This window comes from Diplotaxodon limnothrissa, linkage group LG6, assembly GCF_057381915.1.
Source record: "Diplotaxodon limnothrissa isolate DT_005_m linkage group LG6, D_limnothrissa_male_GT1.1, whole genome shotgun sequence".
Classification (NCBI taxonomy): domain Eukaryota; kingdom Metazoa; phylum Chordata; class Actinopteri; order Cichliformes; family Cichlidae; genus Diplotaxodon; species Diplotaxodon limnothrissa.
This window is the reverse complement of record NC_140601.1, coordinates 25932441-25953457: the sequence shown is the minus strand read 5'-3', so window position 1 is coordinate 25953457 and position 21017 is coordinate 25932441. Positions and strand designations below refer to the sequence as shown.

Genomic DNA, 21017 nt, shown 5'->3' with positions numbered 1-21017 from the left:
GAAATTCTGTTATCAGATTTTCTCAGATAACACGAATACATGTTCTTGGGCTCAGTGTCACATCCACCCAGGACGCTCAAATCAGGAAAAACAAAATGTTATTCAAGTAAGTCACAGCAGTGAGCTCTATGTTAGAGAGGCCATTCAGTCAGTACATGCCACCACCACTTGGTTTTGCTAAATCTTGTCTGTAGATACAGTTTTTGAGTTTTTACTAGAGATGTAGCCCACTGATGTCTCTTAGGGACATTTTTAGTATTCTTTTACAGAAACTTTAACTGTCTGTGATGGTGACTTGCACAGGAAGACCTCAGAATTAGGAGAAAAGTTGGGAGTCCACTTTTAAAAAGGCTTAGAAGAGTTTAGAAGGGTTGGCAACCGTATACAGTCAACTCATAACAACAGCAGCAACAGCAGCAGCAGCAGCAGAAAGAGAGGCAGCTGAGAAATACAGCCAGTATCCATAGCAGGAGGAGAGTGGAGTAAGAAAAAGGGTTAACAAGGGCAAGAAAAACAGAAACTTTGTAGGAATGGGAAATAAATAATGGGTTTAAGGGGCAGATATTAAGAAGGGGACATAAAACAAAATGGTGGAGGAAAAACCCTTAAGGTGGAAATAAAATCTGGGATTGAAGAGAAGGCAAAAGAATGGAGGGATAAAAGCACTGGTTACCTGAGCGGAGCTGCTTGATTCTTCCATTGTTATTGGACGTGTTGACCGGGAGGAAATCCTTGAACCAGGTAATTTCTGGGTCAGGGTTGCCACTAGCGGCGCATAACATAGTGGCAGTCCGAGAACGCTCCACCACTTTCAGCTGGGGGCCCATGTCAATGGTGGGAAACCCTGAGGGCAGCTGATCCTCTGGAAGGATTAGGTACACAAGTAAAATATTTAACCTAGTAAGACAGAGAAGCAGTTTTCTTCTAACATCTTCCTGCAGTCTTTTCACCCTCACTTACACGTTTGTCATGTTTTGATTGTACTGAATAGATTTGAGTCCATCGTTCCATGAGACAGGTTGTCTCTGATTTTTGTCCAGTTCTTCTGTAATTTGGAATACCTTGACTATTTCTCCCAGTTTCCTCAACTCCTTAAAAAATACCCTCCCACTGAGAGCCACTTTGTTTGTCCTCAGCTGTCCAGTTTGCTCAATTCTTCCAGCCCACACTGCAGACCACACAGAGATATGCCTAGTTTGTACTAATAACTCTTTGGGAATGACCTTGTTGGCGCAAAAATAAAAGTTTATGCCTGTAAAATTGTGTTATCTTTGGCATTTTTTGTGGATTCAGCTAAAGAAATTGGAACAAATTATGTGTTTTTGTTACAGGCTGTTAGGCAAAAAGCCTAAAGATTCAATTTAAAACAGTTTCTTTCCTAAGTTGTCTGTTATGTGTAGACACAACACTACTTCATCCCTTGAGTTAGGCATCGTTTTATGCTTAAATGAGATCAGTGTTAAGTGGCTCAAGAAACAGACAAACAAACAAACAATCCTCTTAAAATTGTCAGGTACAAGGACGTGAAGTGAAAAGCAGCCAATCACCCCCCCTTATTTAAATCTTTGGGAGTAGATCTCACCAAGAATTCAGCATGAAAACAAATAACTGTGTTTCCCCAAATGTCAAACTAATACTTGAGATTGTCCCGCCTGTCTGCGAGCAGTGCAATTTAGGCTATTAAGAAAGCTCTCACACAGTGATCAGTCTGTGCTCAATGTAAGAAATTCCTGAGGCCTGAAGACACACAGCTTAAGCACCGAAATGACATCAGGGAGGTTCAAATGCTAGTCCAGTCTCAGAGGAACTTTCAGGGGAAAACTTGCGAGCTAAATGGTAAAAGACTAATTTGGATTCAGTTTAAGTCAAAATATGTTTCATCAGCCTTGAGTCCAGAGGCAAGACTTTTGAAGAATCCAATAGTGAGGTCAAATAGCATAAGTAACATTTCATCCTACCTGACAAATTCACTAATGCTTTAGGCAACAGCTTTTTGAACAGGAATCAGGTGAGCTACAGTTTCTGTAGCGCCGCGTTTTCTACAGCATGAGCAGGTTGCATAAAGTCAAATGTGTGAGCCCTATAAAGACTTATCTACTGGGACTTGCACTCTTTTGGGATGGAAAATCAAATGTAATTTCATTAAATCAATTAAATCAAAAATAGAGAGTCATTTCACTGTGAGAGAGGAAATCAAAGGCAGCGAACCAACTTCATTCAACTGAAGTAGGAGATTTAACAGAAGGGGGGGACAATGGCTTCGAGGAAGTAGGGGATCAAAGACGAGTGAACCCAGCTCACTAAAAACTGAAATGATACGGTATCCCCCCTTTGAATCAAAAAGCTACAGAGCAAACCAGGTTTTTAAAACTTTGTTCAAGGCTACACAATGAATGCCACATTTGTGAGTCATCTATAATACAGGGAATAAAATCGTTAAATAAAGTCAGACGAACAAGGAATATTTATATAGAAGACAAGTTTATTTTAAGCCCTCAACCCTCCACAATCCCACACACACAAACACTCGCATACATATATTTTTTGTTTTACCCAGAATCCCTTGTGACTTTATCCCTCTACGCCAAACAGAACCTCATTAACGGGAAATCCTAGCGCTGAACCTCGCCAAGGAGATGCTAATTCTGGTACCAGCCCATCGAACCATGGCTGATAGGTCGTGAGACGCCGGTTTCATGAGTGCGTGTGTGGCCTTTTAACAGCTCCGGTTTCAATCAATCACCACGCCCGACAAATGGAAACACGGACATAATAAACCAAGAGAACAAGATGAGAAGGTGTTTGTGTGTACGAGCGTGCCAGCGAGCACGGGTGGCGAAGAGGGCGAAAGTGTGAAGAAGAAAAAAGAGAATAGATTCAAACAGACTGGGAAAAAGAAAGAGTGACAGAAAGGAAAACACAGCGAGAGAGAACAAGAGAACAAGAGAGAGAAATAGAGAAATAGAGAGGGAGAGAGAGCACAAGGGACCTATACAGCATAACAATCATGATTCTCTCTGCTTTCATTATGCAAACGCTTACTTCAAAGCCAGCCCCTTGTAGGCAGGAATAATGCATTCTATTTCATCTACCTGGGGTGGGACACTGCACTGAACATTGAGGATGCACAGTCAGAATGCTACTCCCTGAGAACGTGCATCTTTCTCTGCCCCTTTCCTACAACCACTTAGCATGTGCGCAAAGAAAACAAAGTTGGAAATGTACCACTGCTGGTTGAAGCGTTTAAAGCCTTGCAAAACACACAAGTATGCTCATGTAATAGCTGAAAATATTTGCACACACATAGAAGTATATGTACAAAGAAACACCACAAAGACAAACACATACACACAAATTTAAAGTTGACAAGGTGGAAAGTGATGTAAATGAAAGGTTGAGGGAGGTTTCAATTGGCTAAAGCACACACACAAGTTAACGTGCGCACACAATCAGCATTCCGCCATCCATGATGGCGACAGGTGTAAGCAACACCGCAGTGTGTTTGGGTCAAAGCCGCTGCAGCATGTGTATTTGAGACTGGGCTGCTGAATGGTAACAGCTAAGAACCCCCTGAGGTCAGGGTAGATTAGTAACCCTACACTCCCTTGTTGGCGTGGCCTTGCACACATCACATTGTTTCATTTGGATGTGCTCCCTACTTCACCATTTCCACTGAGAGCCACCCAGATAATTTCACAGCTCATAGAAAAAGCGCCGCTCTCGCAATCATGGGAACCACTGCGCGAACACTGTCCCCTTTATATAAGACCTCCAAAATGAATTCTGCACGCATTGCTTTCTGGGTTTGTCATCTGTAAATTTGGAAGTCAAGCCTGGTTTTATAATCATGGGAAGAATGAGCTGGCTGCTGTATCAGAACCCAGAGTGCACCTGCAAACAAACCTGTTTCTGCCATTCACAACTGCTGCACAGTATAAACAGTGAATGCTTATAAAACAGATGACTTTAGATTTCCTAATAAAATGTTGTGTTTCTGACGTGTTAACCTCTTCCTTCTGTCTGTGATGGGTTTGTCAGGTGTGCCTGCAACACTCTAGCACTGTTACAAGTCATTTATTGTTGCAAAAAGCACCACATGACAACAAGAAGTTGTCACTGAACACAAACAGAAGAAAGTAAATAAGTTGGAACTACAAAACTCCATCATTAACTTTATTTTTTTGGGCTCAAGTACCTAAAATAACGCACAAGCTTTGTCTTCAACCACTAGTTATACAATACCTGATTGTGCCACAGATACTAAAGCACATAATTGCTCTCAGCTTCATTATTATTTCAACCACTGCCAATCACAGCCATTTACTGGAAGCCCAGATTTCAATTAGCCTGGTTCTAATCCTCAGTAATTAAGCCAGCTGACCTTAACACTGGATCCCTCCTGTCAGAGAGTGAGTCAGTCAGTCAGTCACCGGAGCTGTGTCTTTAGAGAGCCAGAGGGGAGGCATGGAGACATGACTGACAAGACTGCATGTGTGTTTGAGTGCTTTTGTTTAAGTGTGTATGTGTGTGTGTGTTCGTGTGTGTGTATTTGTGTGGGTACATTTGGACTGACAGTCTATCGGGGACTATTAGCTGCTCCCAGGTGGCCTTTTATTCATCCACAACACAATGAGTCCTCAGAGGAACAGAAAGAGGCTAATCACTACATAAAGGCGGACTGTTTTAGATTGAGGATACGTTTGTATGTCTCTATGTGAGTGTGTGTGTGCTTGAGTGGTTATGGTCTTGATAAGGAAAAAAAACCTGGAAATGAGTGTATTCATCCATCAAGAGTAAAACAAAAATCAAAAATAGACGCAGACACACACAAAAGTAAGCATGCCTGCTTGCACTCAGATGGACAAGTGCACAAACACGCACAAAGACGACCATGTGAGACAGGAAAAATTCTGGATGGATGGAGCAGAACAGCACAGAAGATGCAAAGAGTGGTCTGATGTGAATAATTTAGAGGCTGCTGTGTAGTAGACCTAAGAGCATGAGGAGAGACAAAATGAGCGAGAGTTTGGGAAAAGGAGGAATGTTTGAAAAGATAAAGAGAGGAAAGGGAAAGAGTAAAAGTAGGAGGGATGGACTTGGAAACAAACAAAAACAAGTATAAGAGAAACAGGAAGAACTGAAAACTATGCTATCACCCATCAGACAGACAAGAGGGACACAGAGAGAAAGAGAAAGACAAAGGGGAGAGAAAGCATGAGAAGACAGAACAATAGGCTGCATGTCCGTTCCCCACGAGCATGTACTGTAAAGGCAGGCAATGTGATTATCCACACTTGAGCAACTTCACTCACTAAGACACTCTTGAGCTTCAAACAACTGGTACATAATGTTCTCCTAATGGACTCCACTAACACTAACATCACTATCTGCATTAATGGACTCTTGCGAACACTAAACCGTCTACTGCAGCGGATCCAGGCTCACACTTGAATATATAGCCGCTTGCGAAGAATCCCCCAAGCCTCCAATTTCCATCCATTCACTCAGCCATCCATTAGTTACACCCACTTTATCCTGTTATTCTGGGTTACAAACAGGAATAGTCATTTGCAAATCATTGTCACTAAATTATCAGAGGAGCAGTTAACCATTGCAACTATTTCTTTTTAAATATTGCTTCAGTTAGTTAGTTAAGAAAACCTGCAAAAACAATGATTGTTTAATTTGTGTATACATACATATATATATATATATATATATATATATACATATATATATACATACATATATATATATATATATATATACATATATATATATATATACATACATATATATATATACATACATATATATATATATATATATATATATATATATATATATATATATATATACATACATATATACATATATATATATATATATATATATATATATATATACATATATACATATATATATATATATATATATATATATATATATATATATATATATATATATATATATATATATATATATATATTTCTGTACTATTGGAGGGTCTTGGAGGGTCTTTACCTTACAATATAAAGTGCATTGAGGCAACTCACCTTTAAGGTCTAAAGGTGAGGTGATGTATATACTGTATACGTATATACAAATATACTACATGGACAAAACAGGCGCACTACTTAATCTTTGCATGTACATATTGTCAGCCTTATTGCCACAGTTGTACAAAATCAAGCACATGGGCATGGAACCTGCCTTTATAAAGAGATTGCAACAGACTGGCGACCTGTCCAGTGTGTACCCCGCCTCTCGCTCTCTGGCAGCTGGGGGGACTGGAGCCTCTCCCAGCTACCAGGTTGGATGAATGGATGGAGAATTTTTTGGCATAGAAGTATTACTAGGAACAAAAGGATGGGGTTTTAAACAGGGCCAATCCATCCAGTAAAAAGCCACTGAAAAGCTGTTGAAAAGATGACTTTTGCAGAAGTCTAAATGACACTGACATTTAGTTAAAAAATGAAACCCTTGTTTCTTTGGGTTATTGAAGAATTTTGGTTGAAAAGTGAAAAGAGCATTTCCTTTCATCTTTTGAAAGATGAGGAGCAGGAGATTCAGACCCACACGCCTCTCACTGTGAGGCAAACTTCTTAACCACTGAAGTCCCGCTCTCTCTCTCTCTCTCTCTCACACACACACACACACACACACACACACACACACACACACACACACACACACACACACACACACGTATGTAAATTGCATAATATACTTCAGCATTCCCCTTCCTGCAACCCTGAAATGGATAAGCAGAAGAGAATGGATGGATGGATGAACTACTAGTCTGCATACCTAGAGTGGATGGCGTGTTGCTGCCTGATCAATTCACAATCAAATGAAATGGCACAGCTAGGTGTGATGCAGACGCTTACTAGACTACTTTACTTCGTTTTTAGAGGTCTTTCTAAACTCCTGAAAAGACAAATGCTTTTGTTTTTCGTCAATAAAAATTCTCATGTTACCCTCAGAGTGAACCCTCAAAGGTTCACTCTGAGCCAGGAAAACCCCATTTGTTATAAAATGAAGTGTGTCATAAACAATTTATTAGCTGTTTATGTACAGATTATAAACGCCACCTAAGATGTGAGACAGCTGGATGGAAAAACTGTGTGGGGGAGTTCACACTGACCTCGTAACACAGTGAGTCTGGCAGTGGCAGTAATCTCTCCTGCAGAGCTGGAGGCGTGACATTCATAAACTGCCTCGTCTCTGGGGGTCCTCAGCGGCTGGATCCTCAGGACTGAGCCGGATCCATCATCAAACTCTATAACCTGTTAGTGGGGGAATATGTTAAAGCAGCTAAAATTTCTATTTCTATTATAGATTGGAGAATGCGCAAGGTCAAAGATTTCCTTGATGAAGGAGTGCATAACGTGCAGTTCCCAAAATTCAGTGGCAGCATATTTGTTTGGATCATTTGTATTTGCAAAGGAAAAGGTTTTTAAGGCTTTCCCCCCATTTTTTTTTTTACTATGGAAAGCTGAATCCAAAGTATGACATCGTTGAAAACACAGCTTAAAACAGATCTCAGGTTTGGAGAAAAGCAAAGACCTTACACTTGAATATCTCTCATGTTCTTTTTCACATGTAATGACCAGATTTTTCAGATCTGCTGGACTGCACATTATAACTGCTGTTGCATAAGTCTAATACATGCATGTAATTGATCTGGATTCTGAATTCTGGGAATGTTTCCACTGACTGAAATCCAATAAAAATAAATCCCACAACAAGTCCTAACCTACAGGACGTCAATGGGAAATATACAGCAGGTAGCCCAAATGTTATATAGTCTGGATTAAAAATAAAATATCTCCTCGAGGGATTTAATCATGAACAGGAAGATACTGAGGTGAACTTGAACCTGGAAGGAAACTCCACTTATTAAAGTGGAAAAGCACCCTGAGCTGAGGGTGACACTGGCTGAGCAGGACCAAGGCTGATTCAACATCTCCATCTAAGAGTGACTTGTGGGGTGGGGAAATAAAGCAAAGGTTAGAGCCTACGGGAAACCAATAAGGCTGATCACATAAGAATTTCATATAGTGTAGCCCCAGGCATCAACTGACATATGAAAAAGTTGAAGCATTCCAGACATCTGTATGGCAGTATAAAAAACTGTTCAAATTGACAGTTTTTGTTGTTGTATGCAAACAGATGCATTGGATTATATATATATATATATATATATATATATATATATATATATATATATATATATATATATATATATATATATATATATATATATATATACCTACATATGTATGTATACATATATACACACAATTCCAATTTATTTATTCTTAATAGGGACAGACGACAACAACAGGGTACTTTATGCTGCAAGACCCTACATTATTAGAGAGAAAACCCCACCAATCAGATGATCCCATAATAATAGTGATGGGCACTCATTATACAGCTACATGTCAATTTTTGTACAAACAGCACACCTTTCTCCCAGTGGGGAATCTAATGTGTCAAGAACTAGTCCTGTTATATTTAGACAATGATTGAGTCAGTAGCTTTTACAATAGCTCTGACGCTCTGGAATAATCCTTGTTCATGAATACGTTTCATGAATACGTTTCTTAAATAATTGATCGTTTGCTCTGTTAAAATGTCAGGAAATTTAAAGAATGTTTAGACAGTTTTCAGGAGGCCGGTTTGACTTCATCAGCTATTATTTTTTGTTCTCAACGTCAAAGGGTTTTGTTTCATAAGACAAAAAAAGAACATCCTCGCTGTCAGCCGGCTGGGACTATAATGTTCGGCATCTGTTCTTAAAAAGTTTTTTTTAGACGAATAGTTTTGGGAATATCCTTTTTCACTTTCATGCTATGTTGTATGACAGCATAAACAGTTAACCTGGCATTATCCAAAGATTATAAACTGAACCTATTAATATTTGACATCTCAGTATGAACAATAAACTATAAAAATTACACATTATCTTCGGCTTCCTCTTTTGTTTTCCACAATTCTCATTAGTACTTTGAACAATTAAGTGATTACAATAACAGCTGAAAATGATTTCAGCTGATTGCCAATTATATCGGTGCTTTTAACAGCTATATTTAAGGAGCAGAAGTAGCGAGGGTAGATCAGTTGAAATACCTGGCGTCAGAGAGGTGAAGGGGTGAGTGCAGGAAGAGTGGGTGGAGACGAGTTTTGGGGATGATTTGTGACAGAGGGATAACAGCATGAGTGAATCGGAAGGATTACAAGATGGTGGTGAGACCTGCTGTGATGTATGTTTGACAAAAAGACAGGAGGTCGAGCCAGAGGTGGCAAAGTTGAAGATGCAAAGATTTTCGATGGGAGTGACTAGAATGGACAAAGTTAGAAATGATGAATATATCAGAGGGACAGTTATGTAGAGGAAGGATTTTGGTGAATATTAGACACACGGTGTTGAAGATGGAGCTCTCAGGCAGGAGGAAAAGAGGTAAACCACAGAGAAGCTTCATGGATGTAGTGAAGGAGGATGCTAGAGATGGGGTGAGATGGAGGCAGATGGTCTGCCATGGTGAACATCCCAAAGCAGTCTTTTTACTAAAAAATAAATAAATAAATCGTGGGCTGTGGGAAAAATTATAAAGAAAACATGACAGGAAAATGCTAACAAGAACTGACAGTAGCAGCAGTCATCTTGCCTCAGTGCTCTGTGTGGCCACTCACTGCAAACACAGCTGCTTCCAAGTAGCCAATAAATCTCTGTTGTTGGACACTAATCTATTTTCTTTCACAGCACTTCACCACGGGAAAAAGTTAGTTAATGTTACAGGAGACACAACGTTTCAAATCCCATTAGTATCTCAGCTTCTTTACCTCAAATCGCTGATTGCTGACTTTTTTGCCTTTCTTATTCCAGACAATCTTGGGCTGTGGATCTCCTGCGGCCTGGCACACAAAGGACGCGACTCCCCCCTGGACTCCTGTCTGGTCCTCTGGGGTTCGTGTGAATCTAGGGGGTGCTGCATGAAAAAAAACATAAATCAAACATCAGGTTCACACTGAGCGTGTTACTCTGTGTGGATGCACATCCACATGCCGCAAAGCAAAACGATAAGTTGTGACATACAGTTACAATCTTGATAGAATTTCCACCACTACTATTTACAGGCACTCCTACAAATATTCTCTAATAGATTATTATGTTTTTCCGTTCTCTGGTTTGTTGTTTCGCACCCAAATATCACTTCATATAAAACCACAAACTTCTGCTTACACATCAGTAACAGTTAAAGTGTGATTGTGATCTGTGCTGCACTTACACAGAGTGGGAAAGAGGGACGGCAGCTGTGTATGTGTTATGCAGTTTAAGTAGGAAAAATTAAGGACAATGATGCAGCCTGGAAACGATTTCAACAATCCAAATGTGTGTAAGTGTGTGTGTGTGTGAGTGTGTGTGGTATAATGTCAGCTACTTCTTGAAGTAGCTCTACAGCTTCAGCACATCTTTCTGTTGGATGTTCACGAGGTTGGCTTTGTCTGTGTGTCTGTGTGTGTCCTTTTTTCTCTGTACATGTGTCTGTGTATGTTCCGCCATGTTTTTCCCTCTGTCCCTGTACCACCAAAGAAGCTTAATATTTATATGCCATAAAGGATTTATGAAGACTTACTCCTGACATGACCACTAAAGCCCCTCGTTCCAGGGACGCCAACAATATCATAACCGCAGCCTCCGCTGGATTGTGACATCATGACATCAAATAGATTCGGCACGTCAGTCACGGCACGTCACCACCAGCTTGCCTAATGGCATTCCAGCCAAACCAGAAAATCCCTACTTAAGGGCTTACCGCCAACCGCCCTGACAAAGGGAGAGAAATTGCTTTTTGCTGTTTAAAAGGAGGGAGGGAGTAAGGGAGAAAAGCTAAGCTCTTCAGAAAAGGGAAGGAAACAGAGAGCGAGAGAGAGTGAGTGTGTGTGTGAAAGAGTGGGAAGAAATGAACAGAGGAGTGAATGAGATAAAAGGAACGAGTGAGAGAGACAGATGGAGAGCAGTAGAGGGAGCGAGCAAGACACCGAGGGGTGAGACGGAGCGCGAGCGAGCCAGATGTACTGGCAAACATAGCCGGAGAGCCCCAAGCTGCCCAATCACCTCTACACCTCACTGGCTCGCAGCCAAATCTACCTCAATGACTGACTAAAACAATGTGTGTGTGTGCGCGTCTGTGTCAGAGAGCCAGAAAAAGGTAACGTGTGCATGTTTCCGGGTTCTTCTTCATCCTCCGTGCCACATTACATGCAAACCGCATGTTTCGGGTTACGACTAGGCTACTAAATGCTTATCGACAGGCTCGCGGTGACTGCCAAAAAAAAATTGACAACTTATTAGTCGTGTATTTATTTCAGTCAGCTGCGAGGCAAGAAATACCTTCATCAGGCCAAGCTTTTAAAATAAGAAAACTCGCAGATCCTCCTGGTAAACATGTATACAAAACAAAAATATAAGTAAAAAAAGTATCTTAGTATCTTAGTTAACAAATCAGTCAAGCAGAAAAGCAGTCTGCATCTTGCAGGAGATTTCCTCTCCTCAGGAGCTCCCTCTGCAGGAGGGGGAGATACAGGAGAGGTGGAGGAAGATCTCAGCCTGGGTGTTTATTGTCTTATGTAGTCTGGAAGATGAGTGGATGGTGGGGTGGGTGCAGTTTTCTCTGTGGTGGGGTTGGGTGGACTGTCCCGGGCTCTGTGGGGCCGGGCGGCGCTGCTGCACTGGGCCCGGTCTGGATGGGCCTGGGCCCCCTTTCCCTGGCGGGTCGCGGAGTATGGGGGTGCCTACTGGGGTCAGCGGGGGAGCTGGCCCCAGGGAGGGGTCACTTGCCCCTCCCTTCCTTCCCTCCCCATCTCCAGCTGCCTCCCTCTTCCCGCTCCACCACAACCACCCACACATGCAGGGCCTTGGAGTAGGGGTATGTCACCAGGGTGCAGAGGAGGCTACCCCCCCCCCCCCTCTGTCCCCTTCTGGCTGCCTCTGCCTCAATTTTATCCCACAACTTAGACATTCACATTACTCACACTCTCATTACACATACATATAGGATCTTGGGGGTGGGCACGATACACGGAGTCCAAAGTACCATCAGGGTGTACACCCCACCCCTGGCGTCGTTGCCCACCTCTCAATTTTAAATACACGTAGACATTGAGGGCTAGCAGGAGGGACCATGCGCTTACCTGCTGCTCTCTGGCAGGTAGCTCCATGCCCTCCTGGGTTTTAAATGCACCTTAGAACACACATGCATCAACATTACAATGAGCGGGTGGAGGGAGGTTTGGAGTCTTCTCTCACCCCCATTCTCTGCGACCTGCTGGAGCAGGGGGGCTAGGAGGAGGAGTTGGCCGTCCGACTGCGGTCTGGAGTGTGGAGCCTTCCTGCTGCTGCGGAGTCGGGGCGGTCTGCCTCCCCCCACCGCAGGGAAAAGGGAAACACCACCTGGGTCTGGGTGCAGTTCCCCCCTCCAGGGGCGGGGGCACCTAGACCCGGTTTGTAGAGTACGCTTGGGGAGTGTGATCGTGTGTACAACGTCTCTTTATGTCTGTCTCCACGTTGGTTGAGTGTGGAGTAAGTGCATATGAGAGCATGAGGGTGGGAATGGATGTTTGTATCTGTGTGTGCCTGTATGTCTGTGTCTATATGTCAGGTTGGGTGTCAGGCGCCACCTCTCTGGGGACATCTCAGGCCCTCCAAGGTTTGGAGGCCTATCTCCCCCCACCACCACTTCCCCTGCCAGTGGCGGACCCCCTCAGACATCGGTGCGTTGGTGGTTCTTTGTGTCCGGGGATGGGCATCCAGGTACACACCGGCTCACTCCTTGGCGGCCGCTTATCGGGGCCTGGAGCCTGGGGCTCGCTCGGGCCACTTCGGAGGTGGGGTGCCCCCGGCCTCTCGGCCTGGGGCTCGGTCACTCAGGCGCAGCTGGCTGCCGGCGGAGCTCACGGGCGCGTCACTGCAACTCCCCCTGGCTTCTGCTCCGCGGCTGCTGAGTGAGCCCTCATCTGGGACTCTCCTCAGCTCTTTCCGGGACAGTGGCGCAGCTGCCCCTCTGTTGGTCTTCCTTGGTCTCTTGTGTTCTGGGGGCCTCTGGATGTCTGGAGTTTTGATCTCATCCACACCTGCTTCATGCCCTGGAGGACGGGGCTGTGGCCCCCCCACACCCTCTAGCAGATTATTACATGAAGGAACCTTTTAAAAAACAAAAAACAAGCGCGTCCATGCTCACAGGTGTACACACGGGTGATCACACCCACAAACTACACCCTTTTTGGCTCCTACCTCAAAGCACACTGTGTTCTGTTGATCTTATGTGCTGCACAATAATGTTTAACATTTAGTATTTACTGTCATATTCCCATATATCATTGTGATGTTGTTTATTCTATTACTCTTGTTCTCTTCTGCTTGCTTTCTTTTTTCTTTCTCAGCAGGTGATCCAGGTGATCGATAGATGCATTTTTTTTTCTCTGCCCGTTCTGTTGGTTTTTGTCTTTTGCCCTTCTCCCCCGTCCCTCTTCTCAGCTGTTTCTCTTTCCCTCTTTCTTTCTCCCCTTCTTTCCCCCAGTCAAGTCTGTCCCGTATTCAGTAAGTGAAAATAAAATAAACAATAAAAGGTGAATCAAATGGACCATTACGGCAAGGCTGGGATGGTCAGTTTGGTAAAGTAAATCCGTTGGGCATCTTTCTTTGCCTTTAGACAACAATTCTGATGGCAAAAGAGCCAAACGGGACAGGCCAAAAAAAAAGAAAAGGAAAAAAAAAAAAAAGAAAAGAAAAAAAAAGCAGTCTGCAGATTAACAGAGAACAGAAATAATGACCTGCCTGCAGCTATAACATGTAAAGTATGTGCAACATTTTTTGCGTGTGTCATTACAATGCATGTGTGTGTGTGTGATGCATGAGCGAGTAGATGGGTGTGTCCCTCTGAGAGAGAGAGAGAGAGAGAGAGAGAGAGAGAGAGAGAGAGAGAGAGAGAGAGAGAGAGAGAGCATGAGAGAAAGAGAAAGAATGAAGAGCAGGAGAATCTCTCTCTTAATCCTCTTGCTAATCTCTCCCCCACAAAACAAATGAAAAGTGTAAAGGCAGCAGGGCCATACTAACGGTAGATCTTTCCAATTGCTTTTTTTTTTTATCTATCCCCCTCTTCTTTTTTACCCACCCTAACCCTGATCATTCTCTTCATATATCTCGTGTTTAATTGTCTTACGTTAAGCTTTGCCTCTCTATCTCTCTACCCCATCCCAGTTTTTTTAACCACTGAATCCCTTCTTTCTCCCGCTTCACAGCTGCTCTCCTTCCTCCATCTTTCATCCTCCTCCTTGTTACTCTTTCCCCATCTCCTCCCTCCATCTCTGGGGTGTTACATAAGTCTTCCTGTCACATTGACTGACTTTATGAAGGGAGGTGGGGTTCCAACCGTATGCTCCACACTTCTCCCAACTCTCTCCTCGCAATTCCCCATCTCTTCTCTCCTCCCCTCTCTTTATTGGCTCTCATCCTTATTCTCTTTTCTTTGATTTCCCTTTCAGTTACTTCACTGTATTTTCTCTGAATTCATCTTCACTGTTCTCCGCCTCTGGTTTCCTCCCTCTGGGTGTCCTAACTGGTCTGTCTTTTGCCTTGATCATCAGGGTTTTTTTTGTGACTGTGCCACTTGGTGGGATTAAGCATTGACATCTGGGCCAAAGGAGAGAAGCTGAAACTCAAAAGGAAACTTAAATATTTGTACATGTTTTCAGGAGGGACGGAATATGTACAGGTTCATTGTTTTGCTGATGTAGATGGACTCGGAAAAATGAAGAACAATTACAGTGAGAAGGTGCTCATGAATGTTACCATATGTTACCACATTTCCTCACACCATCCTTCAATGTGATCCAAGATGGAAGTGAAGGAAAACTACTAAGTGGTCCACAGAGAGAGATTTAGAGGGAATTAGACGGTGCCAATCTTTCCACTCTGGTGTGAGTGTGTGTGGGGGGGTGGAAGAAGGGTGGCCTACATAGCAATCCATATAGTGGGACCTAATCTACACAACAGATTGCAGAAATTATTCGGTCAGCTCCTGTCCCTGCACCACTTCTGAGTCATGGCTAAAGATCTACGGTAAACAAAAAGATAATCTTCAGATCTTCCCTGTAATTAAAAATAAAAGAAACATAAGAATTTGGTTACCACCAAGTAGCACTGAGGATCTATAACCTGAATAATTTTGACTTCTTCACACATGCTTTCACATTTAGACATTGTCTTTTCCGTCCAATTTTTAGTTTTAATTTTGTAAATGGTGACAAATATTATGCCATTTCGGAATTAACCGCAATGGGGTGATGGGGGCTCAGTGAAGAAGCACTTTGAAAAGACAAATAGCCAGACTAAAGGAAGCTAATGGCACCGTGTAGGAGACTATGGGGGCATATTATAGCTGGCAGATGCTGTCTTAACCTAGAGGGAGGGAGAGAGAGATCGGGTTTGTAAGAACAGATGCTAGAACAAACCTTCAGGGAGCATGATTTACGGATATAGTGTACTAGGATTGGGAATGTGATTAGATATAAGAATGGAGAGCTGATGTTTGGTAGGGAAAACAGATGGAAAGTAGTGGAACTTTAAAGGTTTGATAAATAAAAGTCTACTTTTAATGCGCAGAGAAATTCATGAATATGTGCCGAGTAATGAACAACGACTGAAATGTATATTTTATTCTCAAGACTCATGCATTTGATTACAGAAACCTAGGATGACTTTTTCATTCATTTGATTACATTTTCTACTAAAAGTAACCCTTAAATAGCAATATATTTTGGACAGGCTAAGGGCTCTGAACTCATTCCTACACATCTTTTAAAATGCTGCAAATTATGTGCCCTCATATCTCATCTTGTGTGCCCGCAATCACTTAGCTGATCCAATACGAAAAAGCCATAAAGCAGACAGGCGGATCCGAACAAATCAAATCAACAAAAAGCAATGGATTGAGCAACACGAAATGGGACTATTCTGCCTGATACTGCAGATATCAATTGGAAAAGAAAAACTAATATAAACAATATAAAAATATAGCGGGAGTAAGCTGAGTTTTCATTAGTGAAAGACTAAGGTTTCAGCTAAAAGGAGCAGATACTGAGGTCAGCTTTTCCTATGTGCTGGCTAATGTTTGGAAATGAGGATCAAATTGTTTTTAACCTTTATGATCACATCAAAATCAGGGGCATCTTCATCTACGTACTCATAGATAATCCTGGGTGTGGACGTGTAATCATGCGTATGAACAGGTTATGTGAGTACTTGTGTTGGAAGTTTTGATCATGTCTAAAAACGCTGACTAGATCTTACCAAACATCTGTGCTGCACCTGAGATTCATTAGTATGTTAGGGATAGAGAAAAGATCTAAATGTGGCTGGCCGATCAGTACTCAAAAGAGCACTGAATCAGGCTTGTCAGACAAGTTGAGGAACGAGGGCAATATAGAAGACTGAGCCAGGGCCATGATAGTCAGGCGAGAATGGGTGGGCAGCTGGCCAGAACCATAACTTAAAACACATTAACATCAAACGGACACATTAAGAGCAAATTATCAGCTGCTCGCTTTCGTCCTGGTAATGAAATTGGATTGCTTGGGCCAATAAACACAGAAACACAGAGCTATCATCCTTCTGCAGAACACAGAAGCATTAATTGGAAATTATTTGGCAAAATGAGCAATTTCAACTTAGCAAAATTAAATTTTACACAATAAAGTGCCGTAACATTTGGAACAATTTCACATTAAAATATGATGTTATTCAGGTTGCACAAAGTTTAAGTGTCTATTTGAACCAAGCCAAAGCAAAGTATTACATCCTTCTTTAAACTCAAAGCCCTGCAGTTTTTTGGGTGAATTTATTATTTGACTTATTTGACATAGATTAGGAGTTTCTGAGCAACTGCCAGCTGATGTTAACAAGCATTAACGAAACATTGTGATTTTTACACTAATGCAGGGAAAGACAAAATGCACTTTTATTGCTGATAGTTAACGCACATCCAATTAGCATGACACTTACCCACCCAAGCTGCCGCAGGGTTTGGCTAGTGCTGAGTTAATCAGGGTTAATTTGTTAGAAACACAAGGGGAGGAATTAATCAAACAGGATCTCTTTTTATACACAGGTCATTAGAAGCACATGGGCTTCCCACTGGGTATACTACTTTACTGGGTCAGAGCTGGCTTCCCATAAAGAGGAACAGAGGGTTTTCAGTGCTGGTCGCACTGCATTAGTTACAGACCACTGGTCAGTTACGTTACAGCAAAGCTAACATTATCCAGGCCTCAACACAGATGAGTGCACCTGCTAAGCTAATGCTAAGACAAGGTAGTCAGATTCTGTTACTCACAGATGAGCGCACAGCTATGCTAGCTGCTAATAGCTACAGTGCCTGTGATAGCACAAAACTGAGAAGCTTCATATTTCTTCAGTTTCACATGCACTGTCCTGCTCTCAGCCTATCACCTTACTCAGGGTTGGACATTAATAACAATAAAGAACAAATTGAGGGATCACAAATAGTCAATTTAACAATAATTTAACAGGCTAATTTCCCAGAAAGTTAATAGTAAGGCCCTTAATCCTAGCGTGAGCTAGTTAAAATAAAGTAACACAACTTTGATTGCCATTTTAGTTTCGTGTGTTAATGACTTTGGAAATTGTTTGTGATGTGGCCCATTTCTGTCACCTTCTGCTGCACAGATCAAAGATTTAAAATGAGCAGATGAGCATGAGGTGACACATCATCACTGAAAATGAATTTTAATACAATATAATGAATTATTTCAGAAAACATACCATGAATTATTTGGATAATGACTAAAATTACTTAAGTTGATGGATGGCATTTTCATTTAATAATGAGCTGCACACATTTCTTATAACCAATCCTTTTCTCCACTATCGGAGCAGATTTCTGAAAACTGTTAACCCTTCTACTCTCCATGTGTCCATAAATTCATAAATCCTTTACTTGCCTAAAAAAAAATGTTTATATTGCCTTTTTCATTTTTAAGATACAGGAGCAGAGGACCTAATGTAAACAGATCGCCTATTGGTCTATACTCATTTTCATTTTTAAAAAATGTATTATATATAAATGTAGGTATTAGTAAAGAATTGAAGTCAGTTCTAAAGCAAAGACTTTATCCATTAAATAACCTGTTTTACACTTTGCTTCCTTTGATAGCTCTGAAGTAGAGCGGAGGACTGGAGGGGCATGTACTTTTTTGATTTCATGTGGAGACCAACAGTGTCAACTCAAAAGCAATGAAAGATCTTTTTTAAAATTTTTTACAAAAGCTCAAATGTAAAACTAAACCATTGTGATTGTACAGAGAAGGGTTACTCACAACGAAGATAAAATTAAAAAGATATATAATGTGTTAGATCTGCCTGTTCAGTTTATACAAAACAACTGCTGGATCTTGCTTAATACTGAATAGGGAGCTGTTATATTTATTTCTACAAAAATCTTTGTATACAGTACAAAAAAGTGTCATTGAAGGCAATGAATTCACACAAAAACTGTATGTTAATAACAAACTACAGAGAGTTTCACAAGTGTGATCATACCAACTTAATTTCTTGGACCTCACCCAATAATGAATGACATCACTCATTCATATGTCAGCTACATACCTAAATAGGTACAAAGTTTAAATACATACATAAAGTTTGGGGCTATACTTTGAACAGTTGGACACTGTTATTGATCACTAGTGCGCCAGTCATTTGAAAATCTGAGCCTACAGAGGAATTCAGCAACTGTCTGCATCATGGCCCAAACTGCGTTAGGCAGGTGCTGACGTTATAACCAGTCATGTCAACCAGGTTCGGGGCTTTACTCTCCTCTTTCAGTGAGCAAAGTGATACAAATCACAAAAGAAACAAAATCCCTTAAATTAAATTGCTTGTATATCTTTCACGCACTTAACAAATTCTTTGGGCTCAACCCGCTGACCCTGACCTTTAGGCTAACCTGACCTCTGTGACCCTGTTTCTTCACCCTGATCCAATGAATCCTGACTATGGCTGCATCCACACGTATTGGAATTTTCCATGTTAGTTTTCTAAAATATCTCTGACTATTTCCATGAAAATGAAAATGCAAAAAATGATGTCAGTTGTCATCAAGTGCATGCCAAAGCAACAGGTGGCAAAATAACCTCAACTGTGTCGAAATGTCAGCGATTCGGGAGCCTGAAAAAATACTGAACATGCAGTCTGCCAATAAAAAAGGAGAGAAAGGCACAAACATTTGATGTTGGAAAACAAAATCTTCACTCTGGTTTTTCAAAATCTCCTTTCAAAGTGACCTAAAATAAAATTTATGTGGATGAAATGTCAAATAGGAAAAGCTACATTTACTTATTTTCTTTATGTGTGCATGTGTGTGTGTGTGTGTGTGTGAAAGTAAGAAAAGCTAGCTCCACTGTCACTGTAGCATTCTGAGCCAACCATCTCTCACTTTAAGCTTGTCCAAAAGGCCAAGTAAATACTGGCAATGGCAATGTGTTCAGAGGGTGACAGGTCAATCGGTCACCACATGAGCAAGTTCTTTGTTTCTAGTGTTGTGCGCTTGTCTAATATGAATGAAAAGATTATTTTTTCTAGTAAAAAACAACAAGAACAAAAAGACTAAGGAGTTTATTGAATCTCCTGTGTTTTTTCCCTTTATACAAAAACCTTTCAAAATAGATAAATCGGAGCTGCCCAGTTTTTACAACACATTAATGAAGTGACGAAGCTGAGGGAAAGTTTCACATTACTGAAATCTTCCTCAGGCAAAATGTTAAAAAACTCTTGCTTGGTTTCAAAATGTACAGTCCCCTTACGAAAGCACATGGCTGCGACTCGATAATGCCATCCCTACTGTAAGCCTCTGAAACATGAGCTGTTTCTTTGTGTTGTGTTTCACATACTGCGGGCTGGAGTTTTCACTGATACATCCAAGCCACATGGGGAAGCATGGCAACCCAGTGGTTTTTGGGGGCAAATGCAGGCCAGCAGAAAGAAACCCTGTTGTTGTTTTGTTCCCGCTCACCCTGAATGATACGCAGAGAGATGGAGTTTCTCGTATCTTGATGCGTACGTGTGGCAGTGGCCTAGATTGTGACAGGATTAGGGCATTACTCTTAATCCACCAGATAGATGTCATATACATGCACGCGCACAGAAACACAGAGAAAGAAAAGTGTGTGGGGGGAGAGGTGGAGAGTAAAAGAGGGTGAATTAAAAAAATAAAAACGTGAAATCACATATGCAAGCTCAGTGCACTGCTTGCACAGTCGTACCAGCGCTTGTGTGCAGAATGCACATATGGTGAAGTCATGCAAGGTTTCCAGCTATGCACATGGGATACTGTTCCATTTGATTGCGTCATAATACTCTAGTGTAACTATACGAGTAACTTGGGTGTCGAGCAAGGGCGTCGATGTCGTCGGGATTTCTAGAATTTAGTAACATTTTATGCCACATACACATAAAAAAATCAAATGTGGCCTCTTTTTCTAGAAAACCCTATTATCCTTCAAATGTGTTTTATTCCTTCTGCATTAAGTTTAAGGAGAGATAAGCACAACTGAAAGCAATTTTTAGAATGAATTTAACATTTCAAAACATGTCGCCACATTTTGAAGACCAAAGATGCCAGTGTGTCCCAGCACCCCTGTTTGAATCCTCAGTATTCAAATCTCAGAGTCCCTACTGTTGATATTAAAAGAAGCTCTGAATGTCATACACAATGAGATAAAAAGGGGAAGAAACATCCCACTGCCCCCTTTCAAGCCCTCTGTCCCTTCTTTCTCACCAGATTACATGGATGTGCTGAGAGGAGGCAGAGAGCGAGCGCCAAAAGAGCAATGGAGAAAGTCACAACGAATGAGATGAGGGCAGGAGAAAAGAAAAACATAGACAGAGAAGGCAAAGTATGAATCCTTTCCCCCCTTGTCGCATCTGTGCT

General features: G+C 41.6%; 1 protein-coding gene across 1 annotated transcript in view; it reads right to left on the bottom strand.

The window, feature by feature from the left end:
* Positions 1-21017, bottom strand: part of ptprdb (protein tyrosine phosphatase receptor type Db) — an 89665-nt gene that overhangs the window by 43612 nt on the left and 25036 nt on the right. The window contains exons 3-5 of the mRNA XM_085357022.1: positions 9853-9998; positions 7148-7289; positions 674-862 (exon numbers count right to left, since the gene is read on the bottom strand). Coding sequence (XP_085213148.1) covers positions 674-862; positions 7148-7289; positions 9853-9998 — 477 coding nt within the window. The remainder of the gene's footprint in view (positions 1-673; positions 863-7147; positions 7290-9852; positions 9999-21017) is intronic.